The sequence below is a fragment of the Dromaius novaehollandiae genome, chromosome 12 (assembly GCF_036370855.1).
Source record: "Dromaius novaehollandiae isolate bDroNov1 chromosome 12, bDroNov1.hap1, whole genome shotgun sequence".
Lineage (NCBI taxonomy): Eukaryota > Metazoa > Chordata > Aves > Casuariiformes > Dromaiidae > Dromaius > Dromaius novaehollandiae.
In genome coordinates this window covers 4,883,474-4,908,367 of record NC_088109.1, presented here as the reverse complement: position 1 = coordinate 4,908,367, position 24,894 = coordinate 4,883,474, and the positions used below count along the sequence as shown (strand labels likewise).

General features: G+C 55.3%; 2 protein-coding genes across 6 annotated transcripts in view; one reads left to right on the top strand and one right to left on the bottom strand.

Moving 5' to 3' along the window:
- The first annotated feature begins 979 nt into the window (after positions 1-979).
- Positions 980-19,315, top strand: BAP1 (BRCA1 associated protein 1). Of its 5 annotated transcripts, none has more exons than XM_064518719.1 (17): positions 980-1,138; positions 6,303-6,332; positions 6,433-6,487; positions 7,338-7,470; positions 8,480-8,599; positions 9,119-9,180; positions 9,264-9,406; positions 10,447-10,525; positions 11,489-11,612; positions 12,007-12,124; positions 12,556-12,743; positions 13,899-14,032; positions 14,660-15,132; positions 15,260-15,366; positions 16,283-16,375; positions 16,914-16,986; positions 17,375-19,315. In XM_064518719.1, exons 1-17 carry the CDS (start codon positions 1,102-1,104, stop codon positions 17,506-17,508), a joined length of 2,103 nt encoding a protein of 700 aa, XP_064374789.1. In that variant the 5' UTR covers positions 980-1,101; the 3' UTR covers positions 17,509-19,315. The 5 variants fall into 5 exon arrangements, with proteins under 5 accessions (XP_064374789.1, XP_064374788.1, XP_025962308.2 ...); XM_064518718.1 differs by having other exon boundaries at positions 15,260-15,420; XM_026106523.2 differs by lacking the exon at positions 980-1,138 and adding an exon at positions 2,141-3,895 and having other exon boundaries at positions 15,260-15,420.
- A 6-nt stretch (positions 19,316-19,321) lies between these two features.
- Positions 19,322-24,894, bottom strand: part of DNAH1 (dynein axonemal heavy chain 1) — an 83,760-nt gene continuing 78,187 nt past the window's right edge. Inside the window, exons 72-79 of the mRNA XM_026106526.2 lie at positions 24,258-24,437; positions 23,995-24,171; positions 23,000-23,170; positions 22,045-22,175; positions 21,459-21,603; positions 20,975-21,181; positions 20,086-20,320; positions 19,322-19,641 (exon numbers count right to left, since the gene is read on the bottom strand). Coding sequence (XP_025962311.2) covers positions 19,520-19,641; positions 20,086-20,320; positions 20,975-21,181; positions 21,459-21,603; positions 22,045-22,175; positions 23,000-23,170; positions 23,995-24,171; positions 24,258-24,437 — 1,368 coding nt within the window. The 3' untranslated portion in view covers positions 19,322-19,519. The remainder of the gene's footprint in view (positions 19,642-20,085; positions 20,321-20,974; positions 21,182-21,458; positions 21,604-22,044; positions 22,176-22,999; positions 23,171-23,994; positions 24,172-24,257; positions 24,438-24,894) is intronic.

Sequence of the window (24,894 nt, the reverse complement as noted above, 5' to 3'; positions counted from 1 at the left end):
GCGCGGTGCCAGCCCTGCCCGTCTGTGCCGCCGCGAGCGGTTGTTTCCATGACGTGCCTCCTGCCGGCGCGGGGCCCTGGCGCGGACAATGCCCGCTCTCATGCGCCGGCAGTAAAAAACCCAGCGCTGTCCCGAAGCGCCTCCGCCCCCGGGGAGAGCCGGCTCAGCTGGGGCCGGGTGGGGGCCATGTGGCCGTGTCCCCGGGCCCCTCGGCAGTGCTGGGGCAAGGGGGGATGTTGAAGCGCCTGAGCCTGGCTGTGGCCTTGCCGCCCCCCAGCACGCCCTGTCGGGGCTGGACACCTCAGCGGGGTGGCAAAGTGCCGCGGCAGGTCCGACCCGTTCCTGGGTAAACAGGGGAGAGGCTGGGGCCGGACGGGGGGGGGGGGGGGATGCGGAGCAGGGCTTCGGGCTGGGCCCCAGCCTCCCCCCGGCCTTTCCTGCTCCCTTTGGAGCGCAGCCTGCCATTGTGCTGGGGACGAGCCCTCGCCTGCCACGGCCCGGGACAGAGGGAGCCGCGGGGCCCCCCCGTGCCAGCTCCAGTGGCACCCGGCACAGCGGCAGGCCCGGCGGGCGGGCAGCGCCGTGCCCCCGGAGCCCCTGGGCCTGGTGTGAGAGCAGGACGGGCACGGACAGCCGCCCCATCGGGCTGCGGCCGGCTGCCCTGGGCCGTGAGCCGCCGGCCGATAACATCTCCCCCTTCCTGCGGCGGGGCCGCCCCACACAATGGTGTGAACGGCGGCCCGGGGCATTGTTCAAGGGTGGAGGAAAGGGAAAGGAAAGAATAATGGCAGGGAGCCCCCCCCGGAAGCGCCGGCACAAAGGCGTGATGTCACCCCCTCCCCGGCTGTGTGTACGTGTACGTGTGTGAGTGTGTGTGTGTGTACTTATGTGTGTGTACACACCGCCGGAGCCATTGCCCCCCTCCCCCCCCGGGACTTTTGTGGCGCCGCGGGGACGGATGTGGCGCGGCGCGGCGGGGTGACGGCGGCGCGCGGTGATGACGCGACGGGGCCGGGCGGGCGGCGCCTGCGGGCCGGCGGCGCCCGGAGTCCTGGCGGGCGGCGGGGCCGGACATGGCGGCGCGGCCCGGCCCGCGGGAAGATGAATAAGGGCTGGCTGGAGCTGGAGAGCGACCCCGGTGGGCGGCGGGGCGGCGGCGGGGCTGGGGCGGCGCGGGCGGGGGCGGCCCGCGCTGGGTCGGCGGACAGGGATGGGGCAGGCCTGGGCCGGGCGGGGGGCAGGCCTGGGCGGGGGGCGCGGGGCTGTGGTGGAGGTTATGGGGGGCAGGCGTGGGATGGGGGCACGGGGTTATGGGGAATCAGGCCTGGGGTGGGGATAGGGGGTTATGAGGGGCAGGGTATGGGGCTATGGGGGCTTAAGGGGAGCAGACCTGGGATGGGAGTATGGGGCTCTGGGGGGTTATGGGGGGCAGACCCGGGGTGAGGACATGGCGTTATGGAGGGTCAGTGCGGGAGCAGGCCCAGGGCGGGGGTATGGGGCTATAGGGACTAGGCCGGGGGTGGGGATACGGGGCTGTGGGGCAGTCATTGGGAGGGCAGGCCTGGATGGGGCTATGGGGAGTTATGGGGGACAGGCCTGGGGTGGGGATACAGGGCCATGGAGTGGATGTGGGGGCAGGCATGGGGTGGTGTTATGGGGCTATGGGGTGTTATGGGGGCCAGGCCTGAGGTAGGGGCACAGGGCTATGGGGGGCAGGCCTGGGACAGGGGTATGGGGCTATAAGAGGTTATGAGGGGCAGACCTGGAGTGAGGTTATGGGGCTATGGAGGGGCTATAGGGGGCAGGCCTGGGGTGGGAGTATGGTGGGGCTGTGGGGGTCGGGGGAAGGCCTGGGGTGGGGGTATGGGGCTATGGAGGGGCTATAGGGGGCAGGCCTGGGGTGGGAGTATGGGGCTGTGGGGGTCAGGGGCAGGCCTGGGGTGGGGCTTGGGTGTCTGGGTGGGGGATGGGGGCATGGTTTGGGCACTGGGGGCCAGGCCTGGGCTGAGCAGCCTGGGGTGGGGTTATGGGCGCAGGTGGAGGTATGAGGGGCGCCAGGCTGGGGTAGGCGGATGGAAGCCCTACAAGGGGGTACGCGCGGGGTTGCATGCGGCGTGGGGGACCAGGCGTGGGTGCTCACAGGCACAGCCCAGCAAGCAGCTTGCAGACCATGTGGGGAGGAGATTATGGGATTGTAAAGAAAGCATAAGAGATGGCAATATGGGGAAATGAAGTGAGGGTGTACGGGAAGAGACGTCATGGTGGTGCAGATATAGCCTGGGGTCAATCTATAGAGGATTTTGGGAAAGACTACAGGGTGTAAGGAAGATGGAAAGGAGGGGATGTTGGGAGGCTGAATATAGGGGTGCAGGTATGGACAGAGGGCATGGATGGGGGTGGATATGGCTGCAGAAGCATTATGTGGGTTAGGAGTGGGGCCTGGGCTGTACTCATGGTTGCGTATGGGGTCTGAGGTGATCCTGGATGCCAATGTTGGGATGAGCATGAGCCACCAGTAGCAGGCTTCCTGCTGGACATCATAGCAGAGCCTGCGTAGCTGTGCTGCTGTGTGCCACCCACCCAAGCCGTGCCTGTGTCATCCGGGGCACCTCTGTGAGCCAGAGGGCTCCCAGGACCCTTGCAGAGTGCCATGGCAGTGTATCGTGACACGTTCCCGAAGTTTGCAAATACGCTGTACGATGTTGCCGAAATACAGGAACAAGTGATAGGTGGCTACGCTTTGTGATTACAAGATGCCCCTCACTCTGGAAACAATTCTGACTAGCAGTTGTCCCAGAACTTTGCAGGTGAATCAGGACAACCTGCGTGTCTCTAACAGTGGAATATGTAGGGTGGCTTCTCTATCCCATGCACGTCAAATTCTGTCATCGTGTTAAAGATGAGGAGATGGATAAAGTTGCCTGGTACCACTCAGCCAGGTAGCCTGTAAAAGATCCTGAAGAACCTATTATGGTGTGTGAGCAGCCTGGAGAGTACAGTCACAGGCACTGCCTTCCCACTGCATTGAAGAAGGTTGTTTCTGGGGTGTTGTCCCGGTGCTCACAGTGGAGTTAATTTTATGAGTTAGGACTGCAGGCTGGTTGTACCTGGGAGAGACACGCCAAAGCCAATGTTAGCTGGGGTCTTGGCTGAATGTCATTTTAATGTGTTTGAGCTGCTGTAATGAAACATGGAATGATCTTCTTGGAGGCTGAGAGCTGTTTTTCAGGATGTGATGGTATGCTCTGGTTCTGGCTGTATTCTTGAGGCTTTAGGTGAGGAAATCAGACTCCCTTGCGTTACACTAATCTCCTTGCGCTCAGCAGAAGAGTCTGTATGGTATCTGTCTCCCAGTCAGCCTAGGTTTTGCTGCTCTTTATGTCGTTCTTACTGATAATTAGGAATCGCCAAAATTGTTTGCGTTTTCTCCCTTCTTTATCATGAAGACACCTGAGACAAAATATGGTTTGGATTCTGACGTTTGGGAGGGAAGGTTGTTTGACCGGAAGAAAAGCTATTCGCACACACTGATGCTTTGCGGTGTTAAGACCAATTCTTTATCTGAGAGATGTAAAGCTGCAAAGTTGGTGTTTCTGTCCTGGTGTCGAGCTGAATTCCTCCCCTAATCCTGCCCCAGAGACAGGCTCTGAGCACAGGGATCGCTTTCAGATGCAAACCCCTGACTGTAGTGGTGGCTTGAACTTGAACTGGCTGCTGGGGTCGGTGCTGCAGTTCAGCTCAGCCCAGTTTGTTGGCTGCTCCTTTGGTTGCTGTGTGATCCAAGTGCTGTTTTGCTGCAAGGCTGCCCTTACCCAAGCAAGGTTAACTGGAAGGAATTATACCTCATCCAGCAGGAATGGCTCACCTCTCTCCAGCTACATTTCTTCAGGTGTATGTAAGTTTGAATTCAGTGGTGGGTATTTGGGCCTGGCAAATGCTGTTGTATCGACTTGAGCTGTGGTTATGAATGAGACCAGTGCGAGTCTCCTCAAAATTTGGGCCATAGAGTTGTCTCATCTATCCTTGTGCATGATGTTGGTGCAAGGGTGTTGCTGTGTAACTGTCCTGCGGTTCTGGAGCCACTGAAGCACTCCGTTCTTCCGGCCTGCCTGGAGATCAGGTTCTCCCATCCTGCCAGGAGTATTAGTGCTGCTTTGACCATTTCTGGTTATTTGTTTTCGCAAGGCCTCGCTCTGAGACCTGATATCAGAGCCATGCAAATCTTAGTTTGCAGAGGCTGTGATACGGTTCATATCTTCTCACATCGTGTGTGTTTTGCTGTGATCAGCGGACTGTAACTTTGATCTCTGCTTTGAAATTGGAGAGTGAGTGAGGCTCTTCTGATAAATGTAAGGTGTCACATTCTCTAACTGAAGATTTGCTTCATTGTAAGGGGCAGCTTGCACGTCCTCAAAGTCTTTGCTTTCAACTGTTGTGAAAGTATTTACTGGTGACAGACTCTACCTGTAGACAGCTGTGGCTCCTGATGTATTGACTGGTGCCATCTAAAGACAGAACAAGAACCGTGACTGTAAAGAGCATCTGAAGACCTTCACGGTCTTTAAGGGTTGGAGGGACTGCTACCCCCAAGGAGGACCATTGCGAAGATGGCAGTGTGGCTTCATGCAGCCAAGTGGCGCTTTTCAAGCTGGCTGACGGAGGAAGGTTTGTCTGCAGAGTGTGACTGTTGGGGTCTGAAGTCTCTCTAGGTGTGACCTGCAGAGCAGAGCCCTCCGTAACATCTTCTGCTTTAACCCCATAGTTTGAGTAAGAACATTTCTATCAAAAAGGCATCTAGGCTCTGTTTAAAGGCTTTACATGGTGAAGAGACTGTCATGATTTTGAAATAAACTCTTTCAGTGGTGTGTTGCCTCCCACTGAAAATTTTATAAGACATACAATATTTTCATCTTCTAGCTCTTGAATGTTAGTGTGACTTTTTCTGCTAAATTAATGAGGGCTTTTCCTCTCAGAAGCTTCCTCCCCGTTTTAGTCATTTTAACTTTGATGTGGAAGCCCCTTGCTCTCTTCCCTTCTTGGCTAAACCACTTACATCAGGTTCCTTAAGTCCTTTGCTTATAGGGTTGTTTCTCAGATTTGAATCCTTCTTATTGATATTCCATGGACCGCCTGCCAATATTTCAGCAGCCTTTTTAAGGAAGCATGAGGAGCAAATTTAGTATTCCAGTCTTGAGCTTGCTAAGTCTGCCTACAGAGGAGCTGCCTGAAAATGGGGCCAGCCACATTTGCTGTGGCATTGTAGTGGCAGCTCTGGCTCAGTTGCCTGTCTCCAATAATCCCTCGGCCTATTCTCCACTGTCCTGTAGTAGGAGTCTTGTAATCGCTGGAGATGGACTCTGGAATTTGCCACCCTAGGAGAGAGGAAGATGAATGTGAGCCTTTTGGACCTGAGGAATCCACAGCAGCCCCATGGCTCCCAGCTGGCTCTCCCTCCACTGGCTGTCTTCACTAACAAAAACATGAATGCCCTTCTTTTCAAAATCCTGTGCTCTATTCAGCTGCTTTTCCTCCAGTCAGAAGAGAGTGAGCGTCACTTAGGAGCTCTGTAATGTTGGCAAGTTGCTTGTAGCAGGTTGGTAGGCTGACGCTGGAGTTCAGCTTAAGGTGGTCTGACAGGACAAGGGTGGGGGGAGAGGGTTGTTTTAGATTGTCTCAAGTGTTTACCAGGCCCCACTCCCTCCAGGGTCTTGAAACCTCCATTCGAATGGTGCCAGCCAAGAAAGTGCTCCTGGGCAAAAGTCCAGGTCAGGAGCATATATATCTATGCTCTTGGTGCGGTTTTCCTTTTAGCCCAGTTTCCTAAGGAAACAGAGCTTGGGCAGTGAATGTCCATCTCTTTGGAGTTCCCCCATTCCCTAGATAAGTCTGGATCTCCTACATCAGTTTGTTCCAAACTTCCTTTTGCTGTGTTCAGCTGAGTGGCAGGCCCGTTAGTGCATGTCCAGCCCAGTTAGCTTGAACCAGGCACAATGCTTGCTGCCCCTGTCCCAGCTGGTGGGAAGGGTCATAGGAAGGAGATGGTACTATGGGTTGAGGAAGAGGAGGATGAATGAGGACTGAGGGATAAAAGGAACCAGAGCACATCTGCAGCAAGACAGGACTGTATAGCTGTGCTGCTGGGGAGCCAGCGTGGTCTCAGTGCCGTGCTGCTGCAGTTTTTCTGGCTGTGCCTTGGCCTCTTCCTGCGTGCGCCCTTCTGAGGCTGGTGGCAGCAGGTTTCCCGTCTGCTCCGCAGCGTGCTCTCCAGCCAGCAATAATCTCTTCGTTTTGTTCCCTTCCAGGTCTTTTCACGCTATTGGTTGAAGATTTTGGTGAGTGCAAGAAGCCCTCCTGGGAAGCTGATTTCATGTTTGGCATTTCCTCTAGACCTTTCTGGTAGGCTTTACACCAGGTTCTGCCCTTTATTTGCAGGGGTCAAGGGGGTGCAGGTTGAAGAGATCTATGATCTGCAGAGCAAATGCCAAGGGTAAGTCACTGGCTTGAAAGTGTGATTCTTTTTTTTTTTTTCTTTTTTTTTTAAAAAAAAAAAAAAAAGCAAAATGTGTCTATGGGTCTGGGAACTCATTTTCAGGCATTCAAAGAGCCCATGTGTGGCCATCAGTCACAGAGGTCAGCGTTGTAAGCTATAAATCAGGAGGGCTTTATCAGGTTTGAGGCAGATGGGTGATCTCATGCCCTTGCTTTAGTGATGACTTACTCCTGCTGGCACTGCAGGCTGAGGTGGCAGGTTGGCCCTGGGACAAAATTACGTGGAGAGAAAGACCTTGTGGGGTGGTGGGGACATACTTCAGGGGATTGTTATCTCTTTCCCCATAGACAGTTGCTGCGTCAAGCCTGCAGGCTTTGAGTGTGGGTTTTCTCCCTATCTCAGTGCTTTGAGATAGCTTTGAGACAGCAGCTTTCTTAAAAGCCATTGTCTGATCTCTTGAAAATAAATGCACTGTTTATATAAAATAAGGGGTCGTTTGGCAGTCGGTCACCATTCTGGAAGACGACGAGTGTCCGGAGGTGGATTTCACCTTTTTTTCTCTATCTTGAGTCTCTTGACACCTGTCAAACCTCAAAGTTTTCAAGCTTGGTTGTTTTCTGCAACCTGAGCCCGGAGCATCAGAACAGAAGAATGCCCTGGGTTACATGGGACTTGTGGAAAGGACAGTCACTTCCCAGTAAAATGGAACTAGCATTTCTGCTTCCCCTCCCTGTCTTTGCTCTGCCTATGGTTTGAAACAGAAAGGTTCTGGCGCTGAGCAGAGCATCCCCACTGGCGTGGTCACGCACGTCTCCAAAATGATGCAATTGCTAACTTCTCCCTGCAGCCCTGTGTATGGATTCATCTTCCTATTCAAGTGGATTGAGGAGCGCAGATCCCGCCGGAAGGTCTCTACCCTGGTGGATGAGACGTCGGTGATCGATGATGACATCGTTAATAACATGTTCTTTGCTCACCAGGTAAGTTGGAGGTGAGGGGAAAGGGGGGTGAGGGGAGAGGGGGATATCTCCTGTGACACTGCAGGGAGGGAGAGGTGACAGCAAAGGCTCTTCTGCTTGTTGGTGCATCCTTTAGCAAAACAGAAGAGCTGTGGATGAGAAAGGAGGAGCTGCCAGTCTGGCAGTGGGGACCAGTGAGTAGGAGATGGTGTGACACATCCCCCTTGGGGAGGAGGCACAGCCAGCACAGGTGTGGGGCACTGCTTCCACCTTGTGTCCATTCCTTGCGCTGCCTCCGTAAGTCTGTCTGCAACGGCAGACAGCTGCCCAGGGCACCCTGGGAGTGCTGGGTCTGGGTAAAAGAGTTGGGGTTAGGGAGTCTGCAGGCAGTACTATGGTGTGAGTAGGACTAGGAAACCAGTCTTCCTTCCAGCCCCTCATATATATTCCAGGGAACATGGGGCACCGTGCAGAGAGGCCGCCAGTGTGCTGGAGCAGTCTGGCCTTGCCCCTTCTGCAGCTGGGGTCTCTGGCAAGGAGCAGGATGGTGCTAGCATTCAGAGCTGAGTTCAGGCGAGTGACCAAACAACTTTTGTTGGTGATGTAGCATCTTTACAGGGCTTGGAGTGCTGTGGAGACTGCACCTGGCACTCTGGAGGAAGGAGCATGGTACTGAGCAGCTGCATTGCTCTTGTCTTTCCTGAGGCCACCTCCTCTACTGTAAAGGGATTACCAGCTCCTCCAGCCTGGGAGGCTCTGCCCTGAGCTCTTGTGTCAAGCTGGAGGGAACCCAGGAAGGGCTGAGAGCCTGTCTGTGGCTTGGGCTGCGAGCAGATGCTTATGAGGGCACAGTGTGGCTCAACGTACGAGACTGAATCTGCTCTCCTCCTTCGTTGAGAGCCAAGGTGTAGGATAAGCTGCTGCTTTGTCTTGCATCATTGCTTTGCAAATGATTATTGTCAGCTGTGAGGGTTTGTTGAAGGGTTGCCTTGTTTCTGTTGTTTAAGATGATTTTTGTGTCAACCTGCAGCTGATCCCCAATTCCTGTGCCACCCACGCCCTGCTGAGCGTCCTCCTGAACTGCAACAATGTCGACCTGGGCCCCACGCTGAGCCGCATGAAGGATTTCACCAAAGGATTCAGCCCTGAGGTAGGGGTGGAGGTGTGCAGGAGAGTGCACTGGGGGCTTGTGTGTGTCCGTCTCTTGCTCCCTTTTTGGGATGATGTTCTAGTGAGCTGGCTTCTTTGCAGCCGTTCATGGTTGCATGCTACATAAATATTGCCTGTTTACTCTGCTCTTCTCTCCTTACCTCATTCAGAGTTTCTTTCCCCTTGTGCTGAGCCCAGCTCTCAGCCTTCTGTCTCGTTATTCCCTAGCCCAGATATATTCTCTAACTTTGTGACCAAATGTCCTCTCTCCTGCCTTCAGACCTGTCTTTTAAGTCTGTTTCTCTCACGCTGTAATCCCATCCCTTCTCTTTAGCAGAAGTCACGTGCTCCTTTCATCTTGGGTTGTTACCTATAGCTCAGTAGGGCAAAAGTTGTGCCTGAAAGTTGCTCTTAAAGCCCTGTGTGTGGATGAGGGAGTAGGGAGCTGATCAGCTGAAGGATTTTGCTATTAATTGCTGCTTCTCAATTGTTCTTACCTCTTGCTCTTTGTCTGCTGCAGAGTAAAGGGTATGCTATTGGGAATGCCCCAGAGCTGGCCAAGGCCCATAACAGCCATGCCAGGTGAGTGGAGATGTCTCTTGCGGCTTGGCTTTGCCGACGGAGGCAGGCTCTGGGCTGACCTCTGGGCTCTCTTGCCCTCACAGGCCGGAGCCACGGCACCTGCCGGAAAAGCAGAATGGGATCAGCGCTGTGCGAACCATGGAGGCTTTTCATTTTGTCAGTTATGTCCCCATCAAGGGACGCCTGTTTGAGCTAGATGGGCTGAAGGTTTATCCCATTGACCACGGTAAGAGGCTAAGGGCTTTCTGACCCTGCTCATCAACACCGTAGAAGAGACATCCTGGTTTGTTTTTTCTCTCCTTCCCCCAGTTCCAAGTGTGCCAGTGGGTATTGTTTTTCATCGCCTGTAAGCATTAGCTGAAGTTTTTAGAGAATCATTCCAGTGACTCCCAGATTTGTGCTAAGTTTTGGTAGCTCATTTGGAGCCTGTCGCTAAGGAGTGTGTAGACAAAACCTGATTGTTGCTATTGATTTTTCCAGCTGTGCCGTTTTCCTCTCCAGTTGCTCAGGGTCACAAGGTCCTTCTGTAGGTCTCCAGAATTGGCTTTTGTTTTTGCCCTCCAGAATAACAAAATCGCAAGCAGATTTTGTCTCCTCCTTACCCATTCCCTGTGCCAGATAACCTCTGTATGTTGAGGCACAAAGTTCCCAACACACATCCCAGCAGGACTGCTCTGATTACTTTTTCCTCTTACAACTTGACCATTTAGTTCTGTCCTTCAAACACTTATTTATCTGTGCAACGACTTTGCCTCTATGTATCAGAGCTTTTGATAAAATACTCACCAAATGCATTTGGATTTCTTACGCCTGGCACCAGGTCACCTTCTTCTCGCAGCAGGTAAGGTCTAAGCTCTGGAGCTGGGATTTCCTTGGACTTGGCAAGCACAGTGCCCATGACTTGCTAGTGGTCCATGGGGTTCACAACTTACCTTTCTGCCCTGCAGATGATTTGCACGTTTCCATTCAGAAGGCAGAGAGCGGGGGGTCTAGCTATGGGCTGCATGTGGCTGACAGTGTGATCCTTCTGTCTCCTGGCCCCCTCCTTGAGAGGGTCACTTGGGACCAAGATGCAGGCCATGTGGATCTCACTGGTGGGGATGATACAGTCCAGACCAGTGTCTCCCCTCTGTGCCCTGGTGTGCAAGGGAGCCCTGAGAGTACACCTTGTGGGGGTGACAGGAGCCCTGCTCCTTGCTGCTCTGTGGGTCTGACGCAGGAGCCTTGGCCTGCTTTGCTAATTCCAGCTCTGTCTTTTTACCGCAGGGCCTTGGGCCGACGATGAAGAATGGACAGATAAAGCCAGGAGAGTAATCATGGAACGAATCGGCCTGGCCACTGCAGGGTAATGTCCCAGGCCATGGTGCAGGCACTGGCTCATCTCCATGTCCCCTGAGGCATTTCTGCTCTGGTCACTGTGTAATGAATCATGGAAATGGGGATGGAGAACGCTGCTTGGGAGGGACACAGGTGCACCCCATACTTGCCTTCTCTCTCCTGCAATCTGCCTGCCTTCAGAGCGTGCAGAGTTGTGCTCGCTGCACAACACAGGGTCTCTGCAAGTCTCTGCGCAGGACAAGAGTGGCCATGCTAGATCCCTGTTGGCTCAGGTCCATAGGAGAAAGAATGGTACTTCTGCTCCTGAGCTGGGCCTCTTGGAAGAGTGGGCAGGAGCCATGCGAGCAGTGCAGTTGATGTTTCCTACTGGGAAGGCCGTGGGTCTCAGAGCATTTAAACTGTCTTCACCCCCTTCCAAACTTGCACGTGATAAACTGATCCTTTCCCACAATGCTGTATAAAGCTCACATCATAGCAAAGGCAAGCCGTGACCCCAGATCCCCTGAGTTCAGTGCTCTTTTCCAGTCCTAAGTAGCATTTCTCTCACTTAGCTTAAAAACATGGGCCTCTACATTTCTGCTCAACCCCCCTTCCAGAAAAGTTAAGCTTGGGTCACCTTAGACTAGTGATTTCCATGATGACAGGCTGTCTACGGCATTACTGTTCATTTGGTGTCTCCAGGCCTCAGCACTTGTGCAGGCACCTTTGCAATTGGGGAGGGATAGGTGCAAAGCCTGTTTTGTACTGTGGCTGAAATAACCTTGCTCTACTTCTTCAGCCAATGTGAAGTTGCTTTGTTTTTTGGGGGGAAATGCCTGCCGTGTGTTGGTGTTTAACACAGGGCAGGAGAGGTGTTACCTGGAAACTGCTTACAGGCGTGTGGTGTGGCCAGCAGTCTATTAATCCCCTTGCTGGGGAGACCTGCTTTCGCAGCCAGCCTTTGGCTAATGTCTGCTGTAACTTCCTGCAGGGAGCCGTACCATGACATCCGCTTCAACTTGATGGCGGTGGTGCCTGACCGGAGGATGAAGTATGAGTCCAAGCTGCACATCCTGAAGATGAACCGCCAGACTGTGCTGGAGGCGTTGCAGCAGGTAGGACAGCTGCGGCCCTGAGGGAGTGAGGCTGAGGCAGGAATAGACTCTGCTGTCAGGGTATCTCCTTGTGCCGTAGAGACCCCAGATTTTTCTGACACTGGCAGTCTTGCTGTCTTGGGAAATGTCTTCTGGGAAGGGGAGGTCTTGGCTTCCCTTTGCCTTTGAATCCCACGCCTGTACTGTTAGTCCTGCAGAGAGCTGAACTGTCTTGCTGCCTGGCCTTTCAGTGTTCGCCTGGGAGGTTCTCCATAGCACCCTTGGCTGATAGTGTGTGAGGGTGCTTGGAGGGCTTAGCCATGCAAGTTCTCCTTTCGCAGTGCTCCAAACAGAAGGATTTAGTGTGGGTCTCCCTGGTCCAGCACTGAGTTTCTGTCTGTCTTTTGCCTTCAAGCTTATCCGAGTAACTCAGCCTGAGCTGATCCAGACCCAGAAGTCCCAGGAGTCTCAGCCTCCCGAAGAGTCCAAGCCAGCCAGCAGCAAGACCGTGACCCCAGAGAGCACCCATCCAGGTAACAGCCCTCATTCCAGCAGTGTTGCCATCTAGCCTGGTCTTTCATGGAACGAGCACATCTTGGCACAGGCTGGTAACAACTGCTGGCTGACCTGGAGCTTGAGACAATTGTGGTTGGCTTCACTTTTTTTATTCTCTAAGCCCAGCTTAGCACACTGTGCGGGGGTGGGCCCAACCAGGTGTGCCTTAAATGCCCCTGTGCCTGGAAGGAGTGTCAGAGGGGTGCAGAGCTTAAGAAAGGGAGGGCTTAATTTGGGGGCACTTGTGACAGCTAGAGGTGGAACAGAAAGTGGGTGTGATGCCCCTGCTCATTGTCTGGTGGAACATGAGAGCTTCTCTGTTATGTGGGGTGGGAAGGGGACGGCAGGGGACATGGAGTAAAAGGTGGCCGTGCTGGTTGTGAAAGGCTGCCCTGCGCTTGTATTCCAGACAGCACCGACGAGCCCGCCAGCCAGGGCCACCCTGCAGCCACACAGAGCCCGCCCAACAAATCCAAACCAGTGGCAAAGCCATCTGTGAGCAGCATCAACGGGGCACCTCCAGCAAACCCCAACCCCATCGTGCAGAGGCTGCCAGCCTTTCTGGATAATCACAATTATGCCAAATCCCCCATGCAGGTAGGCAGGAGCCCCAGGCCAGCAGCATGCCTGGCTCGAGCTGAACTTTCCGTTTCCAGTCCCCCAGCTCCATGGGAGTATCGCTGACGGCCACTCTCGCCCCCTCCCCTGCTCTGTGGTGTGCTTGCCCTTGTGCCACCCAGGCTGGAAGGTGAGCAGGTGAAAACTAACCTGGCAGAAGAGATCAGCTTCAGCATGGGTCATGTTTAGCTGGTGTGGCTCACCACGTGGCCCTGGGAATGCCACTCCTGGCGCAAAGGGGGCTGCCAGGGACAGGAACAGATGTGCCTGTTGGCTCGAGTGTGAATCTGTCTGTGCTGAGTGAAGCTCAAAGGAGAAGAGCTTCCCATGAGAACCAGAGGCTGTGGGAGGGTTGGGAGGGGATCTGAGGCAGGGGACATGGGGTGAGGGAAGAGGTGAAGGAGAGAGCCTGGCTCCCTTTGTGCCCGCTGACACGGGGTTGCATAACCTGGTAATGCTCAGACGGACTTAAACCGTGGGCTCTGGTTACTCCTAGCTGCTGATGCTGCATATCCAGGACACAGTCTGCACCTGTGAACCTTTGGCTGCGGGTCCACTATTGCCTGAGCGGGGCCTGGGCATGGCGCCTGGTCGCCCATGCCGTTCAGTTGCTGGCAGTGCCCTTGCACCGTTGTGATCTGTGAACACGGCAAATGCCAGCGCTGAACTCTGCTAGGCCGATGGCACCGGCTGGGGACAGTTTGCAGTGGATGGTTTGACTCAGCTGCCCTGCTTTGCACAGGATGAGTTTGGATATGGGGATGTGAATCAGACTGTGTCCCTGACCTCAGCGCCAGAGAACAGGTCTTGGCCTCTTGTATCCAGAGCACAATGTGGCCTGACTCCCTGAGGCCTGGTGGGAGGGCTTTGTTTTGGGATCTTGGATGGCCAGATCCAGAAGCACTGTGGGCAAGCCTGGAGCCAGAGCAATTGTGTGTGGTCCCTCAGGGCAGAGGGGTGGTGATTTCCAACTGAACAAGCATAGGAAAGAGTCCCCCTGTTTCCCCTCAGAAGGGCCAGTCCCCTGGGCTCAGCTGGGCTGAGGACACTGTCTGCTGGGGTGTTCCTCCAGAGGCCTCCACGGTGTTTGCCTCGCCCCGCTGTTGGCCAGTAGTGAACAGTGGTGTTTTGCAGGAGGAGGAAGACCTTGCGGCCGGAGTGGGTCGTAGTCGGGTCCCAGTCCGACAGCACCAGCAGTACTCAGACGATGAGGATGACTACGATGATGATGATGAGGAGGAAGTTCGTAACACCAACTCAGCCATCAGGTAATGGCTCGAGCTGTGTGAAGCAGGGGTGGTGGGCTGTGTGGGTGGTGGCACTTGTCCTGGGGAAGGCCACCCAGTAGTTGATAAATTGCTGTGTTGTGCTGTTGGAGGCAGAGCTCTGTGTCTGAGCTGTGTTTGAGGGTACCTGGTGGCCAAGGATACTCGGCGCTTCCTGCCTGGTGGGCACAGGACCTAGCGGGCTTCACTTTCTCCAAACTGAGCCTTAGCTCCTCAGTGCTGATTGCCAAATTGGGTCACAGTGATGGTGGTGGTGTGTTGGGACTGCTGTGAAGGCCAGGAAGGTGGGATAGCAGTGAGACTGCTTTGGGATCTTCTGAATGAAATGTGAGGGAACACAGCACCCTGTGGGAAGCCCCCTGGACACCTTCTCCCCCTCTCCCCCCGTCCAGTGTAGGGGTACCTGCAACTAAGTAGATCAGTGGGAGCGAGGGGCTGTCAGAGCAGCTGGTGGCAGTGGGGGCCACCTAGAAATGTTTCGGACCTTGCTTTATTCCAGTACATAGCTTTGAGCACGGAGTGTGGAGCTGGCAGTGTCTAGGCTTGCTGCAGCTGGGCCCCTCACTCCTTCCACCAGCTACTCACCTTCTCACCTGTGTTTCCGGGCAGGTACAAGAGGAAAGGGCAGGTAAAGCAAGAGCACGTGGCGGCATCTGCAGACGGCCAGCTTTCAGTCCTCCAGCCCAACACCATCAACGTTCTGGCTGAGAAGCTGAAGGAATCTCAAAAGGACCTTTCCATTCCCCTGTCCATCAAGACAAGCAGCGGGGGTGCTGCTGTGGCCGTTGTCACCCATTCCCAGCCTTCTCCCACCCCCAGCAATGAGAGCACGGACACGGCCTCGGAGATCGGCAGTGCCTTCAACTCCCCGCTGCGCTCCCCCATCCGCTCGGCCAACCCCACTCGCCCCTCCAGCCCCGTCACCTCCCACATCTCCAAGGTGCTCTTTGGTGAGGAGGACGGCCTGCTGCGTGTGGACTGCATGCGCTACAACCGTGCTGTCCGGGACCTGGGGCCCATCATCAGCACCGGACTGCTGCACCTCACGGAGGACGGCGTGTTCTGCCCTCTGGCTGTTGCAGGTAGGTACCTGCTGGCTCTGGGTGGTGGCATCTCTGCAGGGCGCAGGATGGGAGCGTGTCCTTTGACTTGGGGAGTGAATACAAGTCCTTGGTGATGGCTCCTAATGCTCCCATCCCTTGTGTGCAGATGGGGGGAAAAGTTCCCCCCCTTCCATCAAACCCGGTGAAGAGGCCCAGGTCGCTATCAAACTGGAAGAGAAGGAGGGCAGTGAGGCCAGTGACAGCAAAGAGAAGGTGGGACTTGGCAGGACCAGTGATCACCCTGGGGGGGAAAAGTATTCTCCCAAGGTGAGTTTTGTGCTGCGACAGCCCTGGGAACATGGAGTTCCCTGTGCTCGCCCAGAGCCGCAGCAGCACTGGCAATGACCGAACCGCATGTGCACGCTGTCCCGATCGCGTCTCGCAGCAGCCGTGCCTCGAGGCATGGGGCAGTGCAGGTTTTGTGCCTTGCGTCATCTTGGGGGTGTTTGTGTTGGCAGTGGGTTGAGCCACTGGCTCCTGCAGCTGAGACACTCCGTGTGCTGTGTTCTCTCTTGGGCCTGAGCCTAGTAGGACCCTGCGCAGGGAGAGCCCATAAGGACGTCCCACGGCATCCCCAGCTCGCAGCCTGCTGTTAACCTTAGCGCCCGTCTCTTACGCCCTCCAGCCAGGGCAGGACCAGGCTTGGACAGCACAAGTGCCTTGAGGACTCCCCTGAGGAGGGCTGGCTAGGAACAAGCTTTGTTTTACTTAAAAGGGAAGTCTTCAAGGGTTTTTTTTTTGTTATTGTTCTTTTTGTTTTTTAATTTAAAGAAAAGAACCAGGCCCTGGGATGTTTCTCAGACAGACATGCAAACACTTCTCCATGTTCTGAAGAAGCAGTTACACGGTGCTGGGCTGGGCTCAGGCAGAAGAGGCTAAGACCCAGCTCCCTGTGGCTGGGCCTGTTTGCTGGGTGATTGATTATCTTCCAGCTTGGAAATTCCCAATAATGAAGTGCTATTTGTTTCCCTGCCGAGTGTCTTTTGTTTTGATGAATCATCCCTTTCCCAGCATAGAGAGGCATACCCACCAGCCCACCCCTCTGCCTCCTGGGCTGCGCGGTGGCAGGCAGTTCCCCTCCTGTGGCAGGGTGCCGTCTGCTCACGTTCGCTCTGCTTTATCCTGGCAGGAGCTGCTGGCACTGCTGAAGTGTGTGGAGGCAGAGATTGCAAACTATGAGGCCTGCCTGAAGGAGGAGGTGGAGAAGAGGAAGAAATTCAAGGTGTGTTTGTTGATGGCTTATTTTGTGTTGCTGATTTAGCTTCCTAAAGGCTTCTGTCTGTGGTGTCTTTATGTCAAGTGTAGGGAGGGTAATTCAGCTGAGAACAGTGACAGGGAGCGTTTGGGTCTCCTCCTTGCTACTGATCGGCCCCATATGGCAGAGCCCCTGCCAGGAGAGATGGAAGTCCCTGAGCAGCACTAGCTCATGGAGGCTGGTGGAGTGCCGCGGCTGGGCCGTGGTCGAGCCTCGGCCCTGCCAGGAGGGAGAGTGGGAGTCTCGGCCCGGCTGCCTAGCAGGATTCCTGCCATGCCAACCCTCAGCTGTGCCCCACTGCCCTTTGTGGAGAATGCTGGCATCTCAACTGGGATGGAGACAGTCCTTCATGCCTGCTTGTGCACCGGCCTCAGCTGGGCTGCTGTGCCTGGGAGCTGGGTCCCTTCCTGCTTCAGTCTTCCCGGCCTGTGGGATGAGCCAGGTTCCTTGCCCTGTGACAGAGCTGTTTGTCTTGAGCTCTCCTTTCTTCCCGCCCTGTTTGTAGATTGATGACCAGAGAAGAACCCACAACTACGATGAGTTCATCTGTACCTTCATCTCCATGCTGGCCCAGGAAGGTGAGTTGACTGGCTGTGCTGTGCTGCTGGGGCAAGAGAGCGTGGGATCTGGACTTGGCTCGGGGGCAGCTGCCGTGGAGCTGGGGGAGCTGTGCTGAGCTTGGCGGAGCAGCAGCTGGGAGTCTGGGAAGCTCCCTGTTTGCTTCTTTCTGCCAGGTCCAGGGTGCGAGGTGCTGCTCTGTGGGCTTGCTCTGGGGAGCAGCATGTCTCTGCTCTGTGCCCTCCTGATTTTATCGTCCCAGAAGGAACCCGGTGATGGGTTTTGGGTGAGAGAGCCGAGGGCTGCGCTCTTGCATGGGCAATACCAGCACAGAGCACCCTGCTCCTGTGTGTGGCTGGTGTCTGCAGGCTGTTCTCTGGCACATCTGTGCTGCCTTTTCCCCTGCAGGCATGCTGGCGAGCCTCGTAGAGCAGAACATCTCCGTCCGCAGGCGGCAGGGAGTCAGCATTGGACGTCTCCACAAGCAGAGGAAGCCGGACCGCCGGAAACGCTCCCGTCCGTATAAAGCCAAGCGCCAGTAGCCTTGGAGTTGAGACTGTGAGAAGAAGCTGGGCCCTTTGGCTTTGGGCAGTGACACTTGGATATATGTTACCCTTTGCCCAAGGAAGAGGGACCCCAGTGAGAAGCCCTTGGCTGGATCCTCACTGCTCGCACTCTCAGTGTTACATAAAGGTGGAGCCTGGGGGCAAAGAAAAGTTGGGTTTTCCTCTGAGCCCAAGCTGTGAAAGGCAAAAACGCCTTGTCCTAAGGGGAGTCCCTGTGGCTGCAGCAAAGGGCAGCCCTGGGTGCCTAGCTGCCTGACTGTGCCACGGCCACGTGCGGATACTGTGGGCCCGTGTCTCAGCGCCCTGGCTGCGGACTGCGGCAGGAGGCGAAGAGCCCACCTGACTGGCGACGGACCTGGCATTGTGGGACTCACGGTGATGCTGACGCGCGGGGCTGTGCTGGCCACAGCTGGCTGTGGCTTGTGTCTTCCTGTGTCCAGGCCTTCAGCTCTGCACTTCCCCAGGACGTTCGAGTCTCTCTTTTCTATTCCTCTCCTTCCATTTACAAAGGTTATCTTCTGGTTGTGACACGCTTTGGCTGTTGTTGCAGAGCGGAGCGGCTCCTGGACAGAGCCCGTTCTCCAGCACTGGTGCCCTGCATCGACCTGCCTCTGCACTGCCGAGTTCCCAGAGCGGGCTGGTGCGTGGCCAGGCAGGAGGCAGGGCTCCCCTTTGAGCCTTGGTGGCTGTCACCAAGTGGGCACATGTTGGCTCTTCCTTGGAGCTGGCCTTGAGCATGGCCCTCTGTGGTGGCACTGGAGTGGGGCGTGTGGCTCTGCTTCCACGGCTGCTCTCCTCGGGACCAGGTCTGTGGCTCCGGCGATGCCTTTGGGTAATGCAGGATTGCTACAAGCCCAGAGACACCCAGCAAATGATGAACAGACCAAGTGGGGGAGTGGTTGCGAGATGGGGGCTGCTGCTTCTGTCTCCAGGCTTCGAAGGGAATGAGCCAGGTGGTTCGCATGTGTCCTTGGTGCTGCTAGGCCTGGCTCTGGGGTGGAAGCTGGACCTTAAGTTGGTTGGTGCTCTTGGCAGAGCCTTTCAGTGTGGGGAGAGGTGACAGCGGTTGCTGTAAAGCGCAAGGCATCACTGAGCGATTGGGACCGCAGCTCCAGGCAGGCAGAAGCAGTGGGGAGAGTCCAAAGCTGTTCTTGCTGCCTGAGCCACTCCCTGGCTGCAAACGGAGAGCTTTCTGGTGTGGCACCACCCCATTTCGTACTGTAAGACGTTGTCTTGGCCTGCCCCTCGCCTGCAGCCTCGTACCCACCCTGTTAGCACTTCTGCAAATGGTTTTCTCCTCCCTCTCCCCTGCAGCCTGACAGAAAGCTCAGAAGCTTGGGGTTAGTTCCTCTCTCTGGTGGTGTCCTGAGGTGTGGGGGGAAGGAACGGCTGTGACCAGGCAGAAGGGGAACAGCCACAGGAGAGGACAGAATTTGCCAAATGTGCAGATTTGTACAGATCTTGACTGTGGAATGAAACTGTCTTTCTTGGTATTTGTTGAAGGGAAGAAAATCCTTGTCTCTCGCTGTGTCTAATATCAAGTGCTGTAAATAGTGGATCTGTCTGAAAGAATAAAGCTATCCTGTAACAGCATCCAAGGGAGAAGTGTGTGAGGGAAGGGCAAGGTGCGTGTGCTGCTGGGAGCACAGGGTGTTAGATCCACGCACCTCAGCAATGGGCACGTCAGCCCCAGAGCCCTGCTGTGTTTCTGCCACGTTGGCAACTCCTCTGTGGTGTTAAAAACTTGGCATAATTGTGGGAAAAATACAATAGATGAATGTGATGCTGGTGGAGTCGAGCTGTTTTTATTTATAATGCACGGTACAGTAAAGAGCTCCGAGGGCAGGAGGAGATGGGGAGCAGCTGTTGAGCAGTTAACACTTGTCTCCTGCTGGCTGACCAGGCTTCTTACCTGTGCACGGGCCTGTGGAGGCCCCGGATCCGGCCCTTGGCTGCGATAGCTTCCTTGCCTGGGCAGGTTTCCTGGCTAGAAGTCCAGGGCGCAGATCAGGGCCACACCCCGTTTGATCCAGTGCCTCTGGCACTTGTCCGTAGGGATCTCCACGGCAATCACGTAGTTGGTGGAGTGGCCTGTTGTTGACAGCGTTCCTGTAATGGGGAGAGGGGAAGAGAGGGGGGGCAGTGCTACAGCATCCCTGACCGCAGGGCGGCCCTGTTGCAGGTGGCACGGGTAACTGCACACAGACAGGGAGTCCCGGACAAGCTTTGTTGTGTGAGATCCCCCGTCCTGTCCCAGCACTGGGTGACAAGCTGAGCAGAGGAGGGAGAACAGACTTGTGTGTTTTAAAGTCTGAGCTTAAGCCCTTAAAGTCAGCCTGACCAGTGGAGCTGCTGGGTAGCTAGGCTGCCAGGCTGCTCTGGTCTCCTCCAAGAGTGAGACTCCATTTTCTCTGGATGTCCTCAGCCAGCGTGCCTCCCTCCATACCAGTGTGTGGTGGGAGGAGGAAGAGCGCCCATGGACAGGCTGCGGGAGTAGCCTAGCTGCTGCTGCAGTCTCCTTTGCTTCTGGAGGTCTGCTTTCAGGCTGCCTACCTGCGCGAGTGACTGTCTTATAGATGGGACATAGGTAGATGCCAGTGGTTGGAGGCTTGCGGTTGGGGACAGGAATCAGCCAGATGACAGCCATCTCTGTGTAAAGCTCCTTGGGACGTGACTCTGCTAACTGAAATGTGGAGGGGTCCCAGCGGGCGCCTTCGAGAAACAAGCCATGGATGTAGCAGCCCTCATCAGGACGGCGGGTGAGCTCACTTGCCGACTCCTTCAGTACCTGCAGGAGGAGAGTGGGCCCAGGGCTGTGATCAAAGCTATGTCCCTGGGGGTCGAGCCCCCATGACCTCACTTGGACCCTCTTAACATCTTGGCTAAGTCAGTGCTGCCCAAGGGGACCTGTCCCAGCTCTGAGATGTGCTGGACCGTGTTTGGAGGGCTCTGGCCATGCAAGCTTCTTGCTGGAGTTGCTACAGGTGCTCCTAGTGTGCTGCCACTCTTGGCCTTGCAGTAAGAGGGATTTAGTTGCTGATCTGAATGCAAATGATAAGCCCTGCTTGTACTACCCTGTCCCAGGAACAGTCTTTGGGCTGCAACTTCAGGGGTCTTCCCCTTGCAGCACAAGGCTGTGGGCAGCCTGAGGAAGACTGGAGAGGAGTGTGAGTAGGTCTGGAGAAGTCTCTGCTTGCCTCCAAGATCTCGTGGAGGTATCTGGTGGTGTGTGTGTGGGGGGGTGTATCTGAGCACAAAGGGGAAGAAGGGCTTCCATCAGCTGGGCCCCTTGGGGCTAGACCCTGGGGGTAGACCCTAGGGGCTTTACCTAGGTAGGGCATGGCTAAACTGCTGCCTTTGGTGGCTTCCTATGCATTTGGCTTTCTAGCAGCAGATACTGAACAGCCAGCAAAAATCCAGCGACTCAGGTTAACTCACTGACCTTGAAGCTAAACGAGATGGTGTCGATGGAGATGACCGACTTCCTGGCAAAGTTCTGCAGCGTCCCGGTGAGGAAGGCCTGGGGGAAGAAGAACCCGCTGATCCAGAACACGGAGGGGATCCCATGGCTGATCCATTTTTGCAGAAAATCAATCCGCTGCAGCAAGTCGTTGACCCAGGATGCCAAGGGCTTCAGTGATGGGTAGGCCTGTGGGGCAGCCACAGAGGAGGGCGTTGAAGGCATACAGGGGCATCCCAAACCTTGTGCCCCAGTTGCTGACAGCTGCCCAGAGCCTAGGGGTTCATACAGCCTGAGGCTGAGGCTGAGAATGACTGTGCAGCTGCAGTGGGCAGGAGACATCTGCACGCTAGGGGAACAAGGGCCTGCTCCATGCAGGTCAGCACAGTCAGCTGTGGCTTCTGAAGACCCTTTCCCCTGGCCTGGGTGAGCTCCTGAAGGTGGCTGAGCTAGCTGAGGAGCATACCTTGGTGTCCCACAACTTGGGGACAGTGTTGTTGTACAGACTATTGGCCATCAGCTCCAGCTGAGAGGACATCACCACCAGGCCCTTGAGAGCTTTCAGCAAATCCCTTAATGTCTGAGCAATCACTTCCAGGAGCCTGTTGTACCTAGGGAGAAACAGCTGATGTTTCCAAAGAGGGACCAGAGTGACCCAATGCAGAGATTTATCACCCCTGTCTGAAGTCTGCCCAGACTCTTGGAGGGATCCCTGGATCCCTATACAGTGAGTGAAGCTCTTCCCAGATAGCCCCCAGCTTCTTTCCTCTTGGACGGAGCTCTTGCAGCTGCCCCCCAAGCCCTGGAGAGCTGACAGTAGCAGATGGAGATGCTGCTCAGTCCCCACAGAACAGGGATCAGTTGAAGGCTCTGGCTGGGAGAACAAAGCTGTTGCTGCAGCTTCCAGCCCCACTGCCTGTGCTGAAGGCCATGCTCGGCAGGGAGGTTTCCCAAGGGTGGGTGGCAACGGGGGCCTGCACATCTCTGCCCCTCTCCAAGGGACCGGCCGGTAACAGGGTCAGGACTTGATCCTGGAGCGCTGCCAGAGTTACCTGATCACCTCCTGCACCAGCACGGTGTTCATGGACTCTTCGTAGAGCACTGGATACTTGTGGATCACCTCCTCCAGGTTAATGGGGGGAGGCAGCTTGGCCAGGATGTCCTTGGATGTCTCCTCCACAAGCTGGAAGGCAGGCAGCATGCAGGTGAGCACCCTCCCACTCAACGTCTGGATGGCAGTGCTATTGCTGGCACCCCACGGGCAGGGGGGGTTGGCACTGGCCATGCTGGGCTGGCTGGGGTGCAGCGAGCCACGGGCTTGCTCCGTCTAGCCAGGAGTTTGGGGGGGGTGGAGAGTGGTGCAGCTGCTGTAGGGCCCCACAGAGCCCTGGCCAACACTCCAAAACCCTTGGTTCTACTTGGAAAAAAACCTCTAGGTGGGGAAAAGTGATCCTGAGTCTGGGAAAACCCGGCTGGACTAGGCAGCATCTCTGCCTATTTGTGTGAAACCAGTGGGACACTTAGGGAGGGGGCAGGGGCCAGAGCCAAGGATTAGCCAGCAGGGACTTCTCATGGACTAAACAGGAGGAGGCAGATGGGATGGAGGAAGTGAAGAAAGGGAGCGTGTGAGCTGGACTGGCAGCCAAGCAGTGCCTGGCCTGGCTGCCAGAGAATTGATGGGATAGGGCTTCGTCGCTGCCTCCCAGCACTGCAGCCCTGGGGGCAGGCAAGGTGTGGGGCTCTCCTGGCCCATGGGTGCTACAGGCTGGCTGGCTGGTGGGCTGGGCGTGGCCTCTGCCATGAGGGCTGGGTGCCACACCAAGTGCTGGAGGCCTAGAGCCCGTTGGCAAAGCAAACCGCCTGGTGATCCATGATCCCACTGCCCTGAGTCCACCACAAGCAGTGCCAGGATCCAATGAGGAGATGAATCAGCAAACCCAGGTCTTTAAGTTTCCTACTGTTAGTCTGTAGTGTGCTGTGACACAGCTAGGGACTGTCAGCACCCACCTCTTCCCTGCTGTGGCCTCCAGATGTGGATGTCTTGGGTTGCAGCTGGATAATGGCTCCCAGCAGAGCAAAAGTCTCGTTCTGAGCAAAGGTGATGTTGGCATTGTCATGTAAACCGAAGATCTCTGGGATATCATTGAGTGGCAGGCTCTTGATGTACTGGAGGTACCCCTAGAGAGGAGTGCACATGGGGACGTGAGGCAGACAGCAAGTCTGGGAGGGCAAGAGCACAGAGATAAAATTGTAGTGCCCTTTGGCCTGCCAGGGGCCTGGCTTGAAAGAAATGACTAAGCCAGGGCTGTTCGATGAACTAATCCCAGCAGACTGCAGACCCGCAGCCTCAGCTGGACGATGCTCCTTGTTTCACTGGTTGAGATTCATTCATCTGACTTTTACACAGCTTCTTGTCGTTTGTCACAACCAGTGACACATAATTCATGGCTGTTACTCAGGGGCAGCTTTTGTGCATCCAGAGATGCTGACTGATGGCAGAAGGACTCGGGCTGCTGGGGAGGTCAAGGCAGCAGCAGCCCCTCGGAGATAGGCTTGGAGGCTGAGCAGAGGCCATGGCCATGGTGTGCGGTTTGGCTGGGGAATAAAACTGCACTCACGACGAAGCAAACATTCCACAGGAACGGGCAGCTTAGCAGCATGCTTCCTGCAGTGTCTCCAGGAAAGCTCATCAGATGCTTAAATCTAAAAGTATCTGATATAACAGCTGATTTGATGTTATATCAAAATGGCTCAGAGTACAAATGCATTCAGCTGGGCCATTCTGGTGATAGCTACTACCTCTTCCTGTACAAACAGATGTATTTTCCTTCAGTTGCTTGAAAGAGATGCAGATGGATGAAAGCAGTTCAAGATTTCCAGGTTCTTACTAACCTATATTCCCCTAGGGGACTGGAAATTCTGTGGGTGTCAGAGAGGAGGAGACTCCATTTGTGCTAGTGCCTGGATCTATGAAGATGTGTGGTTTTTACTCATATACTTACGTTCAGGTCATAAGAGGTACTGATCTGCTTGTAGATCCCTGATTCAGAATAGGCAAACTCAGGCATTAGAACCTCAGGCTTGTAGAAGTCTTCCAAAATATTCATGATGCAGCGCCTGTCCCAGTCGTCAGTCACACGGCCTCCGTAGTTGATCTCCCCAGCAGTGTACTTCAGAACCTGCAAGGGAACAGGGGACGGCCTTCCTATCCACGCGCTTGCTGTGAACCCGCTCCCTCCACAGAGGGGCCAGCTCGTGCTCTCACCTTGTACGGGATGTCTGTGTATTCGCTCAAGAACATCTTCAGCTGACTGATGCAGATGCGGAGATCTCCATCTGTGAACTCATAAGGGATGTTGAACCCCAGGGGCCCAAACTTTCTTCTCTCCAACATGTTCCCGTGGAAGAGGCAAAGTGACAGCAACAAGGATTTAAACTCTGTGACCTGTGGGCAGGGGAGCAGGGAGAAGTGCTCAGCTTGGGAGGAGATGACCTTGGATGGGGTAAGTACCCACTGGGACCTGGCAGCAGGCAGAAAACAAGATGTGCCACCTGCCAGTTCAGCAATGCCAACCAGAGCCTGAAGAGGTGGAAACCTCAGACAGGCTGTTGTGCTGGGGAAGGTTATGGGCATACACTCCTGCCTAAATAGGGCTGCAAGTGTCTTAGTCCTGGCCTCTGCAATACCATTGCTTTTATTTCTCAAAGTAGAAGTGCTGTTACTAATTGGCCGATCACAGAGGAGATCCTGGCTGATGAGAAATACCACCCACCCTTCTCTAGCATGTGAGAGCTCTAGTGGAGGGCAAGGTCCCTGCAGAGAGGAGCAGAGTGCAGGTGGAAAGCACATGTTGGAGCAGACTCAGTCTGGGGACAGCAACCCAAAGCAGGAGCTGGGTCTT